The following is an 18,285-nucleotide window of genomic DNA, read 5'->3' as shown; positions in this document are numbered from 1 at the left end:
CTCACAAAGAGCTTTACCTTTTGATTCCCTGAAAGGTACTGCTGGCCATGTCTATGATGCCACCCGTTGGCCTGGCCACTGCTCCAACTAAACCTTTCCCGACACCTTTGAAGAAACCTGCTGCTCCTTCCTTTTGAGCACCTATAAAAAACAGCCAGCATAAGCAGTTGGAGCAAATGAAAGTGGAAGCAACTTGCGAGCTATGTAATAGACAAAGCAATTACAACACTTGCCTCTAATTGGTTTCGTAACAATGCCTGTAATGCCACTTACAAAACCCTGGAGAGAAAGCACAATTGAAAAGTTATATTTCTGTATGATGCTTACAAGACCATTTTGCTTCAAAAATTTTTTTCAGAGTTTTTTCTTCTTATAGATCACAATAACTAACATTTATTTCCTAAGTATTCTATTTAAACAAAATGTTTTTGGAGATTACGTAAATATTTTATAAGCTACATTATAATGTTCGATAGCAATTTAAGTAGACTTATATGTTTACTTCTTTATTCATAAAATGTTGACTTACAAGCCATTCCCTCACATGTTCATAACCCCATGAAATTTCTTACAGAAACCAGGCCTTTTCCTCCACGAGTGATGCCTTCTCTAAGGCCAGCTGGCTGCTTATTCATTGCTTCTCTTCTCTTCTGCTGGTAGTCTTCATCCATCGTCATGGCTGCTACCCCTTTCGCCATAGCACTGGTGATTTTGGAGGCAGCACCAGCTAGCCCACCTAACAGAGAGTAACATGGTAAGGAAAGGCTCAACTGTCGTTGGTTTCTAGCAGTGCTGCTGTGCTTTCTGCTGCTTACCAACGGCTCCGCCGACCAGTGCTTTCAGTCCTAGTGCCATTCCCTCCACAAACTCTTCAGGCCCCTGGATGGCCCCCTACGGGGACAAAGAGTGGTATTAAAGGAATGAACTCATTGATACAAGGACTGTGATAGTGACTGGAAGAACAAAGGAAATTACACCAGCAAAAACTTCACATTCTGTTCTCAGGGTAATTTCAGGGTACTCAAAGTGTAAATGGACAATAGAACTTGTTCCAGATGAAGAAAGGAGAAGAGAAAAGATGTTTGCACTGCACTGTAAACTGCATGCAGTTTATATAGTATTCTTGATAATTTTTTAGAAAAATAAAATTTAAAATTCTTACCACTTTTGACTTTTTTTTTTTTTTTTTTTTTTTTTGGTTTTTCGAGACAGGGTTTCTCTGTGTAGCTTTGCGCCTTTCCTGGAACTCACTTGGTAGCCCAGGCTGGCCTCGAACTCACAGAGATCCACCTGCCTCTGCCTCCCGAGTGCTGGGATTAAAGGCGTGCGCCACCACCGCCCGGCCACTTTTGACTTTTATATCACAATGTACAGAACAAAAGTTAGTTCTACTTTGTTTTTGTTATGCATTTCATAAGGAAAGTGGGTAAACTCTAAATGCATTTATGGGAACTATGAAGGGATGTAGAACAAATTTTTTTTCTAGTTCCTATTAAGACTGCTTTGCATAATGCTAGCTTATATGGTTATTTTTACAGTCACATACTTTTTTAAAATTTATTTATTTATTTATTTACAGAGCTGCTCTGTCGCCACCACTTTTTTTTAACTTTTTAATTTTTTTCATTTTTCTTTACTAAGAAATTTTCTACTCACTCCACATACTATCCACAGATTCCCCCTCCTCCCTCCTCCTACTCCCCAGCCCTCTTTCACAAGCCACCCCGCATCCCCACATTCTCTAAATTGAGGTCTCCCATGGGAGTCAGCAGAGCCCAGCACACTAAGCCTAGGCAGGTCCAAGCCCCTTCCCCACTGCACCAAGGCTGCGCAAGTCGTCACGCCACAGGCACCAGATTCCCAGAAGCCTGCCCATAGACCAGGGACAGATCCCGATCCCCCTGCCTAGGTGCCCCTCAAACAGTTCGAGCCTCTTCTGTATTCAGAGGGCCTAGTCCAGTCCCATGGGGGCTCCACAGCCACCAGTCCAGAGTTCATGGGCTTCCACTAGTGTGGCCAGTCATCTCTACACGTCCTCCCATCATGATCTTGATGTCCCTTGCCTGCAGAATCTCTCCTCTCTCTCATCAATTGGATTCCCGGAGCTCAGCCTGGTGCCTGGCCATGGATCTCTGTATCTGCCTCCATCTGTCACTGGACAAAGGCTCTATGATGACAGTTACGTTATTTGCTAGGCTGGTCACCAGAGTAGACCGGTCCAGGCACCCTCTGGACCACTGCCAGCAGATCAAGGTGGGGTCAACCTTGTGGATTCCTGAAGCCTCCCCAGCACCCTGCCTCTTCCTATTCCCATGATGTCCTCATATATCATGGTATCTTCCTCCCTGCCCTCCCACTCTGTCCCTGTTCCAGCTTGACCCTCCCATTTCCCTATGTTCTCATCCCCCACTCCTCACTCTCTGCCATCCCCCCTCCCACACTCAGTCCACTCATGTAGATCTCATCCACTTCTCCTTCACAGGGTCATCCATGTGCCCTCCTAGGGTGTTTCCCTGTTAGCTAGCCTCTCTGGAGTTGTGGGTTGCAGTCTGGCCATCCCTTCCCTCACATTTAGTATCCATTTATGAGTGAGTACATACTGTGTTTGTCCTTCTGAGTCTGGGTTACCTCACTCAAGATGGTATTTTCTAGTTCCATCCATTTGCCTGCAAATTTCATGATATCATTGTTTTTTACTGCCGAGTAGTACTCCATTGTGTATATGTGCCACATTTTCTTTATCCATTCTTCAGTTGTGGGGTATCTAGGTTGTTTCCAGGTTCTTGCTATTACGAATAGTGCTGATATGAACATAGTTAAGCATGTGTCCTTGTGGTAAAATTGAGCATTCCTTGGGTATATGCCCAAGAGTGGTATAGCTGGATCTTGGGGGAGACTGATTCCCAATTTTCTAAGAAAGCACCATACTGATTTCCAGAGTGGCTGTACAAGTTTGCATTACCACCAACAGTAGAGGAGTGTTCCCCTTGCTCCACATCCTCTCCAACATAAGCTGTCTTCAGTGTTTTTGATCTTAGCCATTCTGACAGATGTAAGATGGTATCTCAGAGTTGTTTTGATTTGCATTTCCCTGATGGCAGTCACATACTTTTATGCAAAACAAAATTACTATACATGATGAGCTTCCTTTTTCTGTAGTGTAAACTGTACTCATGGTTTTTATTTCAAAACAAAACTTAAAGTTAGAGATCTTAACAAAATCGTAAGTTGAAATTTTGAAGGAAAAGGTAGAAATTGCCCCTATTAAGATCAGTGTAATTTTGCGGGTCTCTCAGTATTTGTTTACACGTACAGCTCAAGTTAACAATTAAAATGTTTTATATATTAGGAAATCATACTTTATATAATTCATTATATAAAACAAAGAAAAAAATTTTACCTGGTAAGGTTCATAAAAAAATGCTTCTACGCCTTCTGAAAATTCTCTAATTAAGCCAAAGGGATTTCCCAAAACATCAAGTCCAAGAATGAGCACATACATTTGCTTAATAGCCTAAAAATGAAATACAAGTATCAATCAATATCATGAGACTACTATCGGTACACATTACTTAGTATACACACCCAGTTTTTGCTCAGGTTAACATCTTTACTACAAATTTCAAGACCCAAACCTTATCACTATTTCTTTTGCTTTCATTTTATTTTATGTGTATGGGTGTTTTGCCTGCATACATGTTGGTGTACCACATGCACGCAGTGCCCTAAGAGGTAAGAAGAAGGTGTTAGATTCCTGGGACTGGAGTTACAGAAGGCTGTGGGCTGCCATGTGGGTCCTGAGAATCAAACCACAGTCCTATGGAAGAGCAGCAAGTGTTCTCCAGCCCCCTTATCTCAATTCTTCATTTAAAAATATAATTATTAAAAGTACATACTTGTGTAATATGTGTGGAAGTGAATATTGTGTGTAGGTAACTGTGGAAGACAGAGTTCAATCTCAGGTATCATCCTGAGGAACATTATCATTCTTCTTTTAGACAGGGTCTTCTGAGACTAGACTGATGTCATGCAAACCTCAGTGATCTTGTCTCTGACCACTCGGTGCTGGGATTAAGTACATACTACAGACTTGGCATTTTCACATGGGTTCTGGGGCTCAAACTCAGGTCGTCAAGCTTGCAAGGCAAGCACTTCAGTGACTGAGCCATTTTCTACAGCCTACTAAGTTTTTAAAAAACAGCTTGGCGTTACTGTAAAAAGAGATAAAATGAAACTCCAGATTCTAGAGTAGAGAATACAGAAAAAGTTTTCAGTGTTCTACTACTTGTGAGTTACTGCTATCAGCATTTTACAGATCTCCCAGTGTCACAAAATATAAGGCAAAAGTGGGATGCGTGCCCAGAACTAGTTTAAATCTTGAGATAAAAGAATCTTTCTATAATTGAAAAGATCCACAGCAACAAGGTAGGTAGCGGACTCAATAACTCCACACTAAAAATATGATTGAGTTTCAAGAAACTAAGTATGATGAATTAACATGTTATTAAAAATCTATGTATTACTAATCCACACTGATTCAGAAAAAAATTCTAATAATGTTTTTGTTCTAAGAACACAGGCAAAAGATTGAAACGGTGGTGGGGCTGAAGTTCATAAGAATATACATGAGGTCGGGGGAAATCCATGATTAAAATTTTGAAACTTGCTATTTGCTTTCTTGACAAATTTATAGTACACATGCATGGACATACACAAAGTTTGACTAGCTTACATATTTCCATCCTTCTGTAAGGTAATCTCATACTAACCTGTTTTGAATAGTGTCTTATTGCTTCAGATTGCAGTTCAGAAGTTGTACGGAACTGGTAATTGAGTTCAAAAAAGGCAAGCCTGAAAAAAACATATTTTATATATATATATATATATATATATATATATATATATATATATATACACACACACATATACATATATATATATACACACATACACACACACACAGGTATGCATGGAGGAAAAGAATTAAAGAATATTAATGACTGGTTTTATTTTCTTTAGAATTTTCTTCTGCAGATCTCTCCCCATACATTTATTGAATGTAATTCTTGGTACACTCTAGTGAAAGAAATTTTCTAATAGCCCGATAAAATCTGTAACTCATTTTCTATGGAAAAAAAAAAAAAAACCCACTGAAGACTACGACAAAGATCGCAGTCATGAGCCCGTAGAACAATTTCCCAACTTTGCCCTATAAAGGCCCCAAAAGAAAATGTTTTGACAAGCTGAGGTGAATGAAGAGGCCACCCAGGAACGGCCAGATTTCTGTCACTGCAGGCCTTCCTTCCTGAACTACAGCAGAGGCAGCAAATGATTCAATAACTGGAGAGCTCTTTTTGCTGAACACGAGAACAGGAAGATCCATTTCACTTTATTCCGATGCCATCAGACCTGTGTTCTTGTGTTTGACTGTTTCCTAGTTAGATTCTGAGCTGCCTCTGATTCTCATGCTGTTCTTACTAAGCAGGCAAGCTAAGACATGTTACCTGGGAAGATCATTCTTTTCTAAAGTAGTCTCTACTCAGACATGTTGAATTACTGGTCAGATACTCCATTAGTTTCCACTATAACTCACATCCAAATATAAATATGCTTTTGAGATGAGCTCTCACTATGTTGCATGTGCTCATCTTGAATTCCTGAACTCCAGTCATCTTTCCACCTTAGCCTCTCAAGTCCAGGACTATATATGTGTCACACAATGTCTAGTCTAAAAATAAATGCTTGACATACATTTAAGTTGATCCCTTCATTATCCATTTCATTGTATTCTGTCTAGTTACAGACTTAATGAAAAGCCTTCATCTTATGGGCTTGAAAGCCCCATCTTTTAAACATCATATCTTAAGTATCTATTTCTTTTGAGGAATCTTCATTCAGCTCAGAGTTTTAAAAGTACATAAAATTGAAAATCCTACATCTCTTCTTCTTATGGAAGTTACTTAAAAATCATTCTTAACTAAGTCATTAAGGACAGATAAAATACTTGGTATTATTTTGATTATAACCCACTTAAAAGACAGAAACCACAATTTGCCCAAAATTTTCAATATACTTTTCACATTTGCAAAATTTTTAGGTAAACATAAATGGACCATTCATCAGTTTATAGATGTAAGTATTAAACATACTTAAAAACTACATCTTGTACATCTGTAAGGGTGGCACCAATACTCTTCAGTAAAAGATTTAAAGAATGAACAGGAATTAGTCCTCCACGCTGTCCTGAATCTTTACCTTCTTCTCTACCAGAGCTCAGTGAAACACTCAAATGCAACTGCAGAGATAAAGAAATACATTGAAGCACTTTCCCCATAGTGGCAACTTTAACTTTTACAAAACAGTTTAATACTGAGTTCATTTAACCATAAATAAGATCTCAAAGTTACCTGAATTATGCCAAAACTCAGTAACTAAAAAGTTTAAGTCAAAATTCAACATAGCTCTGTTTAAAATTCAACAATTTAAGATGCCATGATTGAATTCTACTCCTTTTTTATTTTTATGAGACAGGATCTGACTACATAGTCCAGGCTATTTGGACTTAGAATCTCTCTTGCCTCAGCATCATGAATGCTAAGCTTACAAACACTATCACACTCATCTTCAACTCTATTCTCATGGCATTGTACTGATCTCAGGAAAATGTTCACTTAATATATTTGTTAGTAACTTTAACAACCTAGATTTTGAAGTTGTTACTAATAACCACCTATCTCCCAAAGTTTATAATTCAACTATTAGAATTAGGTTAGCACAATAAAGCCAGTTTAAAAGCACTTTTGTGTTGTACTGCATGTGTGTGTATGTGTGTGTGTGTGTGTGTGTGTGTATGACTGTACAATAACTTTAATATGCTATAAATAACTTGTAGAAATTACATTAGCAATTTAGATTAGTACTACCAAGATGGCTTAGTTATAGATAAAGGAGTCTGACAACCTGAATTTAATCCTTGGAAACCACATGACCAAAGGAGAAAACTGACTCCTACATGTCTCCAGGCTTGCAGTGACAAGTACATGTATACATGTTAAAACCAAAATCAAAATTTTGATTTGGGCTCCTGAGATGGCTCAGAAGGTAAAATTACTTGCTACATAAGCCTGACAGAGTTCAAACCCAGAACCCATGGTGGAAGGAGAAAAGGTTATCCTCTAACCTATCCACCGTGACAAAGGGAGGCCTACATTCACATATACACACACACACAAATTAAATTAAAACTTGTAATTCATTCTGTGCTCAGCTCTTTTTGTGTTGCAGTGTGCATGTGTGCATGCACACATGTAAACACATGTGGGAGTCAGAAGATATTATTCCTGTGACACTTTTTTTTCTTTCTTTTGGTTTTTTGAGACAAAGTTTCTCTGTGTAGCTTTGGCTGTCCTGAACTCACTCTGTAGACCAGGCTGGCCTTGAACTCACAGAGATCCACCTGCCTCTGCCTCCCTGAGTGCTGTGATTAAAGGTGTGTGCCATCACTACCCAGTTACCCCTGTGATTCTTAAGTTTACTTTATGAATTAACTTAAAACTAAAACATCTACCATATATGAAACTTTGAAAATTATCATAATTTATGAAAAAAATAAAGTCAAATAACAAAAGGTCAGGGTATATAGGCCCAGGTTATGTGTGATTTCAGTATTATTTCTAAATGGTAAAATATATATATATTTAAAAATGTAAAGTATCAATTCCAGTTATTTATAACTGTAAATCTATACATCTATTGTGTTGTTATAGGAGATAATTTAAATGCTAATTCCCTCAAAGAGATCAAATCAATTTGTAATTACTTAGTTTATAAAACAAACTTATGTATTTCCTTACCTTGATAGGAGATATATGAAAATATTCAAAGAGATTGATTTGAGATTGATCTACTGATGAAACTGTTTCATACTCTTGTTCAAATGTTTCTACATCTTTATGAAAATATTCAACCTATACAAGAAATAAACACCGAAAGGACCTGTTTAATATAAGATATTTAAAGCCAGTGCCTCACAGATTGAAGGAAACTAACACTCAGAGTCAGCATTATCCTTAATTGGAAGTTACTGCCTCAGAAGTAACTTGTATTGTTACTGCTAGAAAGTCTGCCACAAACCACATGATAAACATACCTTTTAAGTTTCTATTAAATGCTATCTAGCTTTTTCTTCATGTGACTATAGATCCTATTTAAAAAGAGCACCAATATATTCCAGCAACATACTTTGTGGATATTTTCTTCTCTAAACACAGTTCTGTTAACAGTCTGTAGCACTTCAGTAACTATCTTGATGCAATTTAGAGGCCAGCAATATAAATGTAAAAAGGAAAAGGCAGTCGAGTGGTGGTGGCGCACACCTTTGATCCTGGCACTTGGGAGGCAGGCAGATGTCAGTGAGTTCGAGGCCAGTTTGGTCTACAAAGCGAGTTCCAGGACAGCCAGGGCTACACAGAGAAACGCCCCCCCCCAAAAAAAAGAGAAGGTACTAAATAATTTTGCATGAAGTAGTAGTGGTTTTATTTTTGGTAATCACCAACACTTCTTTTTCAAATATGCACAGACCTAAGTTACTTCTATGTGATGAAAAAAAATGTCTCAAGAACTTGAAGTTACAGAAATTATGTAGTTAAAAAAAAGTAAAAACTGAACAGATTCTAAGATATGCTGGATACCATTAAACATATTCACATAGGTAATTATAGCTGTATCAAGAGGCAAAGGGAGAAAAATGAAAAAATCAATACTCCAAATACTGCCTGAAACTCTCCCTAAATTACTGAAAAATAAAATACATATCCAGGAAAGTTGTGAACTCAGTCCAAGTACAACAGATGCAAACAGAGTTACAATAATAATAATAATAATAATAATAATAATAATAATAAAAAATGCTGGAAGATACAAGAGACAAATCTTAAAAGCAGATAGCTCATTATATAGAAGGCAGTAAGATAAATGCTGATTTTGTAAGAAGACAGTAAAGTAACAAATCCTCGGAGTGCTGTAATGTCCCACTGACCAAAACGCTGGTGTACAGCATAACTGTTTTTAGAAGTGAAGAAACTACAAAGAATATTCCAAGATAAACAAGTGTGAGACTCTGGCTAGCCAGCCTACTAGCTACAAAGAAGTAGTAATGGAAGTTTCTGAAACTGAAAGCTAGTGACCTGTCTTAGTTTTGTGTCCTGTTGCTATGAAATACCTCAACACAAGCAATTTGAAGGGAGAAACGGATTATTCAGCTTACAATTCTAGGTTACAGCACATCACTGTGGGGAAGCCAAGACAAGAATTTGAAGCGGGTAGTCACATCCATAGACAGGTAGAGAGTTACTGCACAGAGAGAGTGGGCGTGCTAGCTAACTCTGCTCACTGTTTCCTCCCTTATACAACCCAAGAACCAAAGCTGGGAATGGTGTGTCCCACAATCTGGCTGGGTCTCCTCCCATCAGCTCATGTTATCAAGACACCCTCAAACCCTAGACAGCATAGGCCAATCTAATTTAAACAATTCCTCAATTTTGAGACTCCTCTTTACAAGTGATTTTAGAGTGTGTCAAGGTGACAAATTAAATTAGCCATCATGTGATTTCAGACTTTAATTTGAATTCAAACGAAAAAGCGAAAGATCCAACGAGTATAAAACAAGCCAAACTCAGAAAGGCAAGCATTATTATGTTTTTTTCTCATATACATTATCAAGATTTAATGTAATTATAATCACAACTTTTAAGTATATATAATTATATATATGTATATATACATATAATTATATGTGAAAAGAGAAGGGGAATCATGAGGAGGAAAAGCCTTAAAGGAAGAACAGGAGGGGTAATGAGGAGAAAGGCAAAACATCTCGAGTTTTTTCTCATATATATAAGCAATCAATTATCTCTCTGTCCATCCACACATATATATGTTTATATAAAGTAATTTAGAAAGATAACATAATGCATATTTTTCATTTCTTTTCTTACATGATTCAACCAAGTAATGCACTATATATACTTATGTCAAAAAGAAACTGCTGTACAAATATGAAGAGCTGAGTTTGATTCTCACAGAATCCAGTAAAAAGCCAAGTACAATGGAGTATGCTTGGACTCTTAGCTCAGGGGAGGGAGATCCCTGGGGCTTGCAAATGAGTGAACTCCATATTCACTTGAGAGATGTCAAACTCTGGCATCCACACACATGTGCATAAAAACCCTGCCACATCCGTGACAGCACACACATGCGCACACACCAGTATTTAGCCAAAAAAGGAAATGAACAGATCTCAAGGCAATAACCTCATCTCCTACCTTAGAGAATTACAAAGAACAAACACAAAAGCAAGGAGGAAGGGGCTATGAACTTAAGAATAATTAAAGCAACACAATAATAAAACAACAGAGTAAACAATGAAAATGAAAAACTGATTCTTTGAAAGGACTGTAGAAGGCACTTTATTTCTGGCTTTACCAAAATAAATGGCTTGTAAAGAAATACCATCAATAATTTTATTCCAATAAACTAGAAAACTCAGATGAAATGGACAGATTCCTAAAAATCACAGGAAAGTGGTGAAACCGATTCAAGAATAAAAAGACCGTTTAAAAATGATCTCTAAGAAATGAGGTGTGGGGGCTGGAGAGATGGCTCAGCGGTTAAAAACACTGGTTGTTCTTCCAGAGGTCCTGAGTTCAATTCCCAGCAACTACATGGTGGCTCACAACCATCTGTAATGAGATCTGGCGCCCTCTTCTGACCTGCAGGCATACATGCAGACAGAACACTGTATACATAATAAATAAATAAATAAATCTTTGAAAAAAAAAAAAAAAGAGAGAGAGAGAGAAATGAGGTGTGATCCTAAAACTACCCGGAAGAGAAATGCTAGTACAGCTCTAGCATCACTGAATTCTAGAAAACATTTCAAGAGTATTAAAGCTTCCCAAATGCCTCCAAAAAAATAGAGAAAGGCCGGGCAGTGGTGGCGCACGCCTTTAATCCCAGCACTTGGGAGGCAGAGGCAGGTGGATCTTTGTGAGTTCGAGGCCAGCCTGGTCTACAGAGAGAGATCCAGGAAAGGCGCAAAGCTACACAGAGAAACCCTGTCTCGAAAAACCAAAAAAAAAAAAAAAAAAAAAAAAAAAAAAAAAAAAAATAGAGAAAGAAGGGATATTTCTCAACCCATACTATAAAGCCATTACTATTCCAACCCCAAAATCCAAAACAAAAAAGGCACAAGAAAACCACAGACTATTATCTTTTATGAACATAAGTCTTTAGCAAAATACTAGGAAACCACAGCTGTCTGTTTAGATGTGTAAGAACAATACCGTAAAAATATAGGTATCAAATATACTGTCAAAAACTAGGAAGAACTCGGGGTACCCTAACACTGAAAATCTTATCGTATGGATCAGAAACCAACCCACCAATGCCTGTTCTCATGGCTGTCCAACATCTCACTAGCTTCAAGGACACCAAGTAGGAATGAAAAAGCAAAGTACATGTATCAAAACCAAAGAAATCAAAATTACTTTTCTCAGATGATCTGATCTTACATACAAAAAACAAAAAGAAGATATATAATTAGAGGCAACAAATGAACTCAGTAAGTTGCAAATGACAAGAGCAACACATCAAGAACAGTTGTATTTCTGTATGTAACTAGCATTATAACCCCACACTGAAACTACATAATATAATCAACTTCATGCATAATAATCCAGCAAAAATAAATACCTAAGAATAAATTTAAAGTACAAAATCTATACTCTGAAAATTACAATGTATTGTTTGAAGAACTTGACAAGCTGATTTTAAATTCATATGGAATTGCAAGGGCTCAGGTTAGCTTAAATAATCTTAAAAAAGAACAAAGTACTGGATCATACTCCCATTATAAAACTCACTGACGATGAGAACAATTGAGGCTGGCAAAAGGATAGAAACAGATTTCAGGAATAAAATTATGTATTTTTCCCCCTCAAAAGAGCCCAACTAGAGGAATGAGCAGTGTTCCAAGACATGCTATTGAGACAGCTGACAGCCACTTCCACAAGAACTGTGGTCTTTATGTCACACATACATAGAAATGAGACAAATGGATCAAAGACCTAGCTATAAAAGTTTAAGCTAAAAAGACTTAGATACATGGTAAAATATTCATAACACAAGATTTGGCAAATGATTTTTAGAAAGCACACTAAAAGCATGAATAATAAATAAAAGAAAAAATTTGTACTTCATTAACAATAAAAACTTCTGTGATTCAAAACACCACCCAAACTGTAGAAAACATTTGAAAATCATAAGGTTTATCAAAGACTGATTAGAATGCACAAAGAACTTTGGAAATTCAACAGCCCATTACACAAGCTGGAGAGCCTGAGCAGACAACTCTCCACTAAAGATATGCACACCATTAGCACATCAACAGATTCGCAGCAGGGGGCTAGGTTGGCAAGGCTGATCTTGGCACTCACATGGAGGAAAGAGAAGACCAGCTTCTATGTGCTGTCCACTGATGCTATGGCACACTCCTACCTCCCCACAGCAAATAAATGTTTAAAAAATAGCATCATTATCAGTCACTCAAGCCTCAGTGAGAAAGAAGCGAGTTTATACCCACTAGGATAGTCAGAACAAAAACCACAAACAGTAGTTGTTATAGGGAATGTTGAGAAATCACAATTCTCACACATACTAGAATGAAAAATGATAAGAATGAAAAATGGTAGAGTCACTTTAGAAACTAAAATTATAAAATGGTTGAATCTATGAAATTATGAGAGTGAATTTTTTAAGACTAAGTTTGATTAAACATAATTATCATGTAACTTAGCAAATCTACTCCTAGGAGTGTGTGTGTGTGTGTGTGTGTGTGTGTGTGTGTGTGTGTGTGTGTGTGTGTATGTATGTATATATATATATATGAGAAATGAAAAAGTGCAAGCTTACAGAAATATGTACACAATGAATATCATCATTCTAGTCAAAATGTAAAAGCAATCCAGATTTCAAGTAAGTGACAAATAAATAGGTACAGCATAACAAACCCATGTAATGAATTATTACTTGGTCATAAAGAGGAATAAAGTGCTGGTACATGTTATAACATAGAGAAGCCTTAAAAGCACGCCAAATGATAGGGATTCAAGGGAGCTGGAAGGGAAATGGGGATGAATATGATATTTCATTGGATACATGTATGAAAGTCTCATAAAGAAGTAATTATGAAGTAAGTCCTTAACCAACACCACAGAGTATGATTTTGTGTATATAAATGTTACAGGCAGAAAGCACATTAACATTTATACAGAACTAAAACAGTGAAGATGGGATGAGAGACTCTTGAATTTGACCAGGTAATGACTACAACTTTATCTACAAAGTCTAGTAATATTTTCTTAGATTTTCTCTTTTCATATCCTATCCTGCCAAACGCTGTCACTCTAAGTCTTACCTCTGTTGTCTCAGTCACCTCGGCTTTTGTGACAAGATCTGCTATGGCATATACAAATCCAAGATCCAATCTGAGATCCATTTCTTGAATCAACACTTTGAAATACCTATATTAAAATGTGGAAAACATGAAAAAATTTTCAAGTAAATACATTAAGGAAATTAGATAAAATAAATTGGAACTTTGAAACTTGGGACTAAAGGAATGAATGCAATGAACCATGCTATATTGTAACAGCAAAAACCTCAAAATATGAAAATGGTCACAGGAAAGAAATTCACTTATGACAAAAAGTTATGGAACAGACCATTACATAGCAACAATAATGAACAAGCAAAAACTATATGTGCCAAATCATTACATTTAAATAAAAATTTTACCTAAAAAAATGCAAGTTCTAAAAATCTTTTATACTTTTAAATATTTTGAGAAAATTAGACATCAACTTGCTAGCTAGAGAGATGGCTCAGTGATTAAGAGAACTCACTAGCTGCTGTTCCAGAGGATTCAGGTTTGATTCCCTCCAGCCACGTGAGGGTTTATAATTGTCTGTAATTCTAGTCCCATGGAATCCCATGCCCTCTACTGCCTCAGCAGGCACCTGACATGTATACAGGCAAGACACTCAAAGTAAAAAAAAAGGCAAACATTTTCAATAAAATTGGAAACTAAAAATAAAAGCATGTTTAGCCATACACACATAGTAACAATATATTATTTATTTTTAAATTTTATCTCTTCTCAGTGTTCATGTGTGTGGGTATGTGTGCCACAGTATACTGTGTAGGCAGTTCTCTCCTTCCACCATTATGGAGAGTCTAGGGATCAAACTCAAGCTTTATGAGGCTTGTGCTAGTGTCTTTATCCACTAAGACATCTCACCAATTCCATAATACTGCATTTTTTAAAGCAATGGAATAAATACAGTTTATCGCAGTGATAAATAGGAAGAAATGAAGAGGGGAGTATCACTTAGATGGATGCTGTGGTCCATAATCTGTCTCATGGAATGAGTGAGTTGTGAGTAAAGATGGAAATCTTACTTTTGTTGCTGTTTCTAAAACAATCTATGTTCATTATAAATAAGTTAAAACTGAAAAAAATGCATATAAAAGTAAAATAATAAAGTACCCAAGATCCAGAATCAGCTATTGTTAGCCTCCAGATACAGTATAACCAGAATCTTCTCACTTGCTAAGATCACTCAAGAGATTTTATTTTATCTTTAAAATTTATTATCTCACACTTAAATATTTGACTCACCTGAAATTTAGTTTTAACAAGAATAAAAATATTCAAATATTCAGACAAAAAATTAAATGAACACAAAAGCAATGTATGAAGCACTTACTTAATGCGTGATATTTGGGAATGTCCTGCAGATCTCATGACAATACTAACATCTGTAAAGGGCTTTGGTGCTGTGAAGGTTAAAAATATGATTATGCTCATCACATTTTAAGCCAAAAGATAGGCATTTTCTTTCAATTTAATATATATGTCAATGGAAAATCAATCATGTGGTAAATCAGCAGCATCAATTAATGATATCCACAAAGTCATTTAGTCTTCATTTCAGATCCTAGAACTACCTTTAGCTATCTACAATCATTTTAAGGATAACTAATTACAAAAATTAATGACTTTAAATTAGAAGTATGGATTAGAATCATCAGCAAATTGTGAAAACATATTCTAGAGACTTGCATGGTTCATGCTTCTAAGGGATTAGCATATGCATGTAAAGTGGTTACAAGATTTGCAAGAAATTATGAAGAAAAGCCGCTAGAAAGTATGAAGTTCATGATATGGAATCTGTGGTGAGAACAAGGGGAAAGGGAGGCAAAGAGAGGTGGAATATAAAGGTGGTAAGGACCAAAGAGAAAGTATTGTAAAGAGGGAGAAACCAGGAAGACAGAAGAAAAAACACCGAAGAAGAGAGAGAAAGGTTGAAGAAGGAGTGTCGGTTATTCTCATGTGGAGAACACAGAACTATTCAGAAAGAATGCTAAGTCTAGGGGTTGGAGAGATGGTTAATGGGTTAAGAGCATTTGCTGCTCTTCCATGCACCCACACTGGGCAGCATACGACCCATAATTCTAGTTCCAGGGCATCTGATGCCCTCTTCTGGTCTCTTTAGGCACCAGGTATTCACACATAGTACATATACACTCCCAGGCATACACATAAAATAAACAAAATCTTAAAAAAATCTAAATTTTTCTCATTGTTTATTCAGTTCCTAATATTTTTAAATTATAGGTTATTAATTAGTTTACTTATCAGCAATATGGTTTAAACTTCATATTTCAACTCCAAACTTCAATACATATATTTCTAAGTAACCTTTCCCTCAGCAGTCATATGATGTTCTGTTGAATAACTTAGTCCTTCAGTAAGCAGTTTTACTATCTAATGACCTAGAAAAACTAAACTTGAGAATGCTACCTTTATAGCCAAAAACAAAACAAAACAAAAAAACAAAAACAAAAGAAAACAAAAAAAAAAACCTCAACTAGCCACACAACTATTTATACTAAAATCTAAAAATAAACACAAACCTGAGTCCATGGTGACAGACTTTGGAGGTTTAACAGGGTAAAACACGAAAGGAAAAATAGCACCATGAATCTGGTTTTGGATCTAAGAAAATGAAACATGAATCAGTATACAGAATGTCACATATACAACCTGACCAGAATAATAGAATTTCAGAACTAGAGAGATTCAGACTAGTCAACACGTAGCTGATACAAGGTGAAGATTCAGTATATTCCTTTCTCGTCTCCAACTTCCATCCCTCCCTTCTTTACATACTCTTTATCTTTTCTGTACTTTTTCTTCTCTCTTATCTTTCTTTCTCTCTTTCTCTCAAACTATCCCTCCATACTCCATGCCCCCTTTCCTTCTTAGACACAGAGTCTCATTCCAAAACCCAGGCTGGTCTTGAATTCATGGTGAAACTCCTGCCTCAGTTTATCAAGTGCTGGGATTATAGACATGTGTAATCCTGGTTTCTTTTCCAGTTTCTCAGTGTGCTTTCTACTCATTGGCTTCCATCTTGCCTTCTTCTTTGGCTTTATACTAGATAAAACAGACCAGGGGAACATATCTGGGCTTTTACTGTTTTGCCTTCATTTCCAGACTTACCTGTATTCTATAAATTTGAATTCTGAATGATGACTGGTGTGCAGATGTGTTATACTCTACTTTTAGTGCTGGGAGGTAATTTCTCCTTAAAGGTATCTCATGTGGTTGCAGAATTTTCATATCATTGCCACTAGGTGTTAAGCGAACCTGAAAAAAAATATTACCCCCCACAACAATGAGATACTTCTTTTTTAACCATTGATTAAGATTATAAATTTATATGAAAATAACTTTAGGATACAGTAATTTAAAAAGTAAAGTCTACAGAAGAGGGTGCTGGGGTCAGGGGAATGAGTAGGAGCAAAGTATAATGATATATATTCATGAAACCCATTCCTTTGTATGCTAACTCAAAAAATAAATTAAAGCTGAACATGCTAGTGCATGTCTGTAATCTCAGTACTCTGGAGGCATACACAGAGGACTGCTATCCTCAAGGAGAGCTTAGTCTACATGGTGAGTTCTAGGTCAGCCAGGGCAAAACTAACCAAACCATAGCAAACCCCAAAAAATAAAAAAAAAATTTTTAAAGTACAGATTTAAGATTCAAATCTTTATGTTCATATCCATAAAATTAATATAAATATTCACATAAATATTATGGGTTGGCTGCATTACTTTTTATATTTAATTACTCAAACTGACTTTAATAAAATAATGCAAATCTTAAAATAAAAAAGATCTTGCTTCTTGTTACTTTAAAGAATAATTAGTAACTGGTATCTTGAGAATGTTCAACCTCTTAATATAAAAGCAGCTCAGATGAATATATATTAGTGCTAACCACATTCAATATATTTTGTAGTAAGTCAGTTTCTCCTTAAAATTCAGAAATAATTCAAACTAGAATGTAAAATTAAAAGTTCACATCACTACTTTTTAAATTTACCGGAATGTTACTGTCCAGCTCAATAACCTTGTCTTCCAACGGTGAAGACTCCAGGTATTCCTTCAATTCCTTCTCCAGCTTCTCATTGTGTTTTACACTCATTGGTCTCCACCTTGCCTTTTTCTTTGGTTTTGTCTCCCAAACCACATCAGAACTTACATATGAAAGGAGAAATCACAGTATTAATTTATAACAATTAAACTAGTGTATTACATTAACTACAGAACCTCCACTCTAGTTTTCCAATAGCCTCAGTTATAAGTAAGCACATTTTCCACTTAAAAACATAAATTTACTCAACTAATACTTATTGAGGTTTTATTCAGGCAGTGTTCTAAGTAGGAGGAAAATACCATTGAGCATCCCTGTCACTCTTCATTTTCACTAAGGAGTTATAGATAATAGTAAACTTGAATAAATCAATTTGATTATGTAGGAGGGAAAAATGCTTTTGAAATAAGAAAATGTAGATAGTCTAAGACAGATTAGCTCCCAGAAATGGTAGGAACCACTGTATTAAAATGGAATGGTCAGTAGGGCCTCATTGACAAGGTGAAATTTTTGCAACCTTTAGGGAGGCAAAGAGGGTAAAAACATTTCAGATATGTGACCAGCTTTAACAAAGACCCTAGAGTAGTAGACAATTGTGGTGCATGAAGAACAGAAAATAAAAAATACTAGCATGGTAGGAACACACTCGGAGTAGAGATAACAGAAGCCAATGAGAAGCCAAATCAGGTAAAGTCTTTTAGAAACAGACTTCGAGTTTTAT

At 36.2% G+C, this 18,285-nt stretch overlaps 1 protein-coding gene across 6 annotated transcripts in view; it reads right to left on the bottom strand.

The window, feature by feature from the left end:
* Positions 1-18,285, bottom strand: part of Vps13a (vacuolar protein sorting 13 homolog A) — a 221,449-nt gene that overhangs the window by 28,075 nt on the left and 175,089 nt on the right. For all 6 annotated transcript variants that reach the window (XR_009378680.1, XM_059259973.1, XM_059259982.1 and 3 more), the window contains exons 55-67: positions 17,514-17,667; positions 16,625-16,771; positions 16,036-16,117; positions 14,826-14,895; positions 13,475-13,580; positions 7,854-7,967; positions 6,150-6,295; positions 4,770-4,851; positions 3,401-3,514; positions 816-891; positions 573-736; positions 234-279; positions 18-141 (exon numbers count right to left, since the gene is read on the bottom strand). Coding sequence is in view for 5 of the 6 variants with exons in the window: in XM_059259973.1 (XP_059115956.1) it covers positions 18-141; positions 234-279; positions 573-736; positions 816-891; positions 3,401-3,514; positions 4,770-4,851; positions 6,150-6,295; positions 7,854-7,967; positions 13,475-13,580; positions 14,826-14,895; positions 16,036-16,117; positions 16,625-16,771; positions 17,514-17,667 (1,425 nt within the window). In the remaining variant the exon portion in view is untranslated. The remainder of the gene's footprint in view (positions 1-17; positions 142-233; positions 280-572; positions 737-815; positions 892-3,400; positions 3,515-4,769; positions 4,852-6,149; positions 6,296-7,853; positions 7,968-13,474; positions 13,581-14,825; positions 14,896-16,035; positions 16,118-16,624; positions 16,772-17,513; positions 17,668-18,285) is intronic.

Source organism: Peromyscus eremicus, chromosome 1, assembly GCF_949786415.1.
Source record: "Peromyscus eremicus chromosome 1, PerEre_H2_v1, whole genome shotgun sequence".
Lineage (NCBI taxonomy): Eukaryota > Metazoa > Chordata > Mammalia > Rodentia > Cricetidae > Peromyscus > Peromyscus eremicus.
The sequence above is the reverse complement of the archived record's forward strand: the minus strand, read 5'-3'. Positions and strand labels throughout refer to the sequence as shown.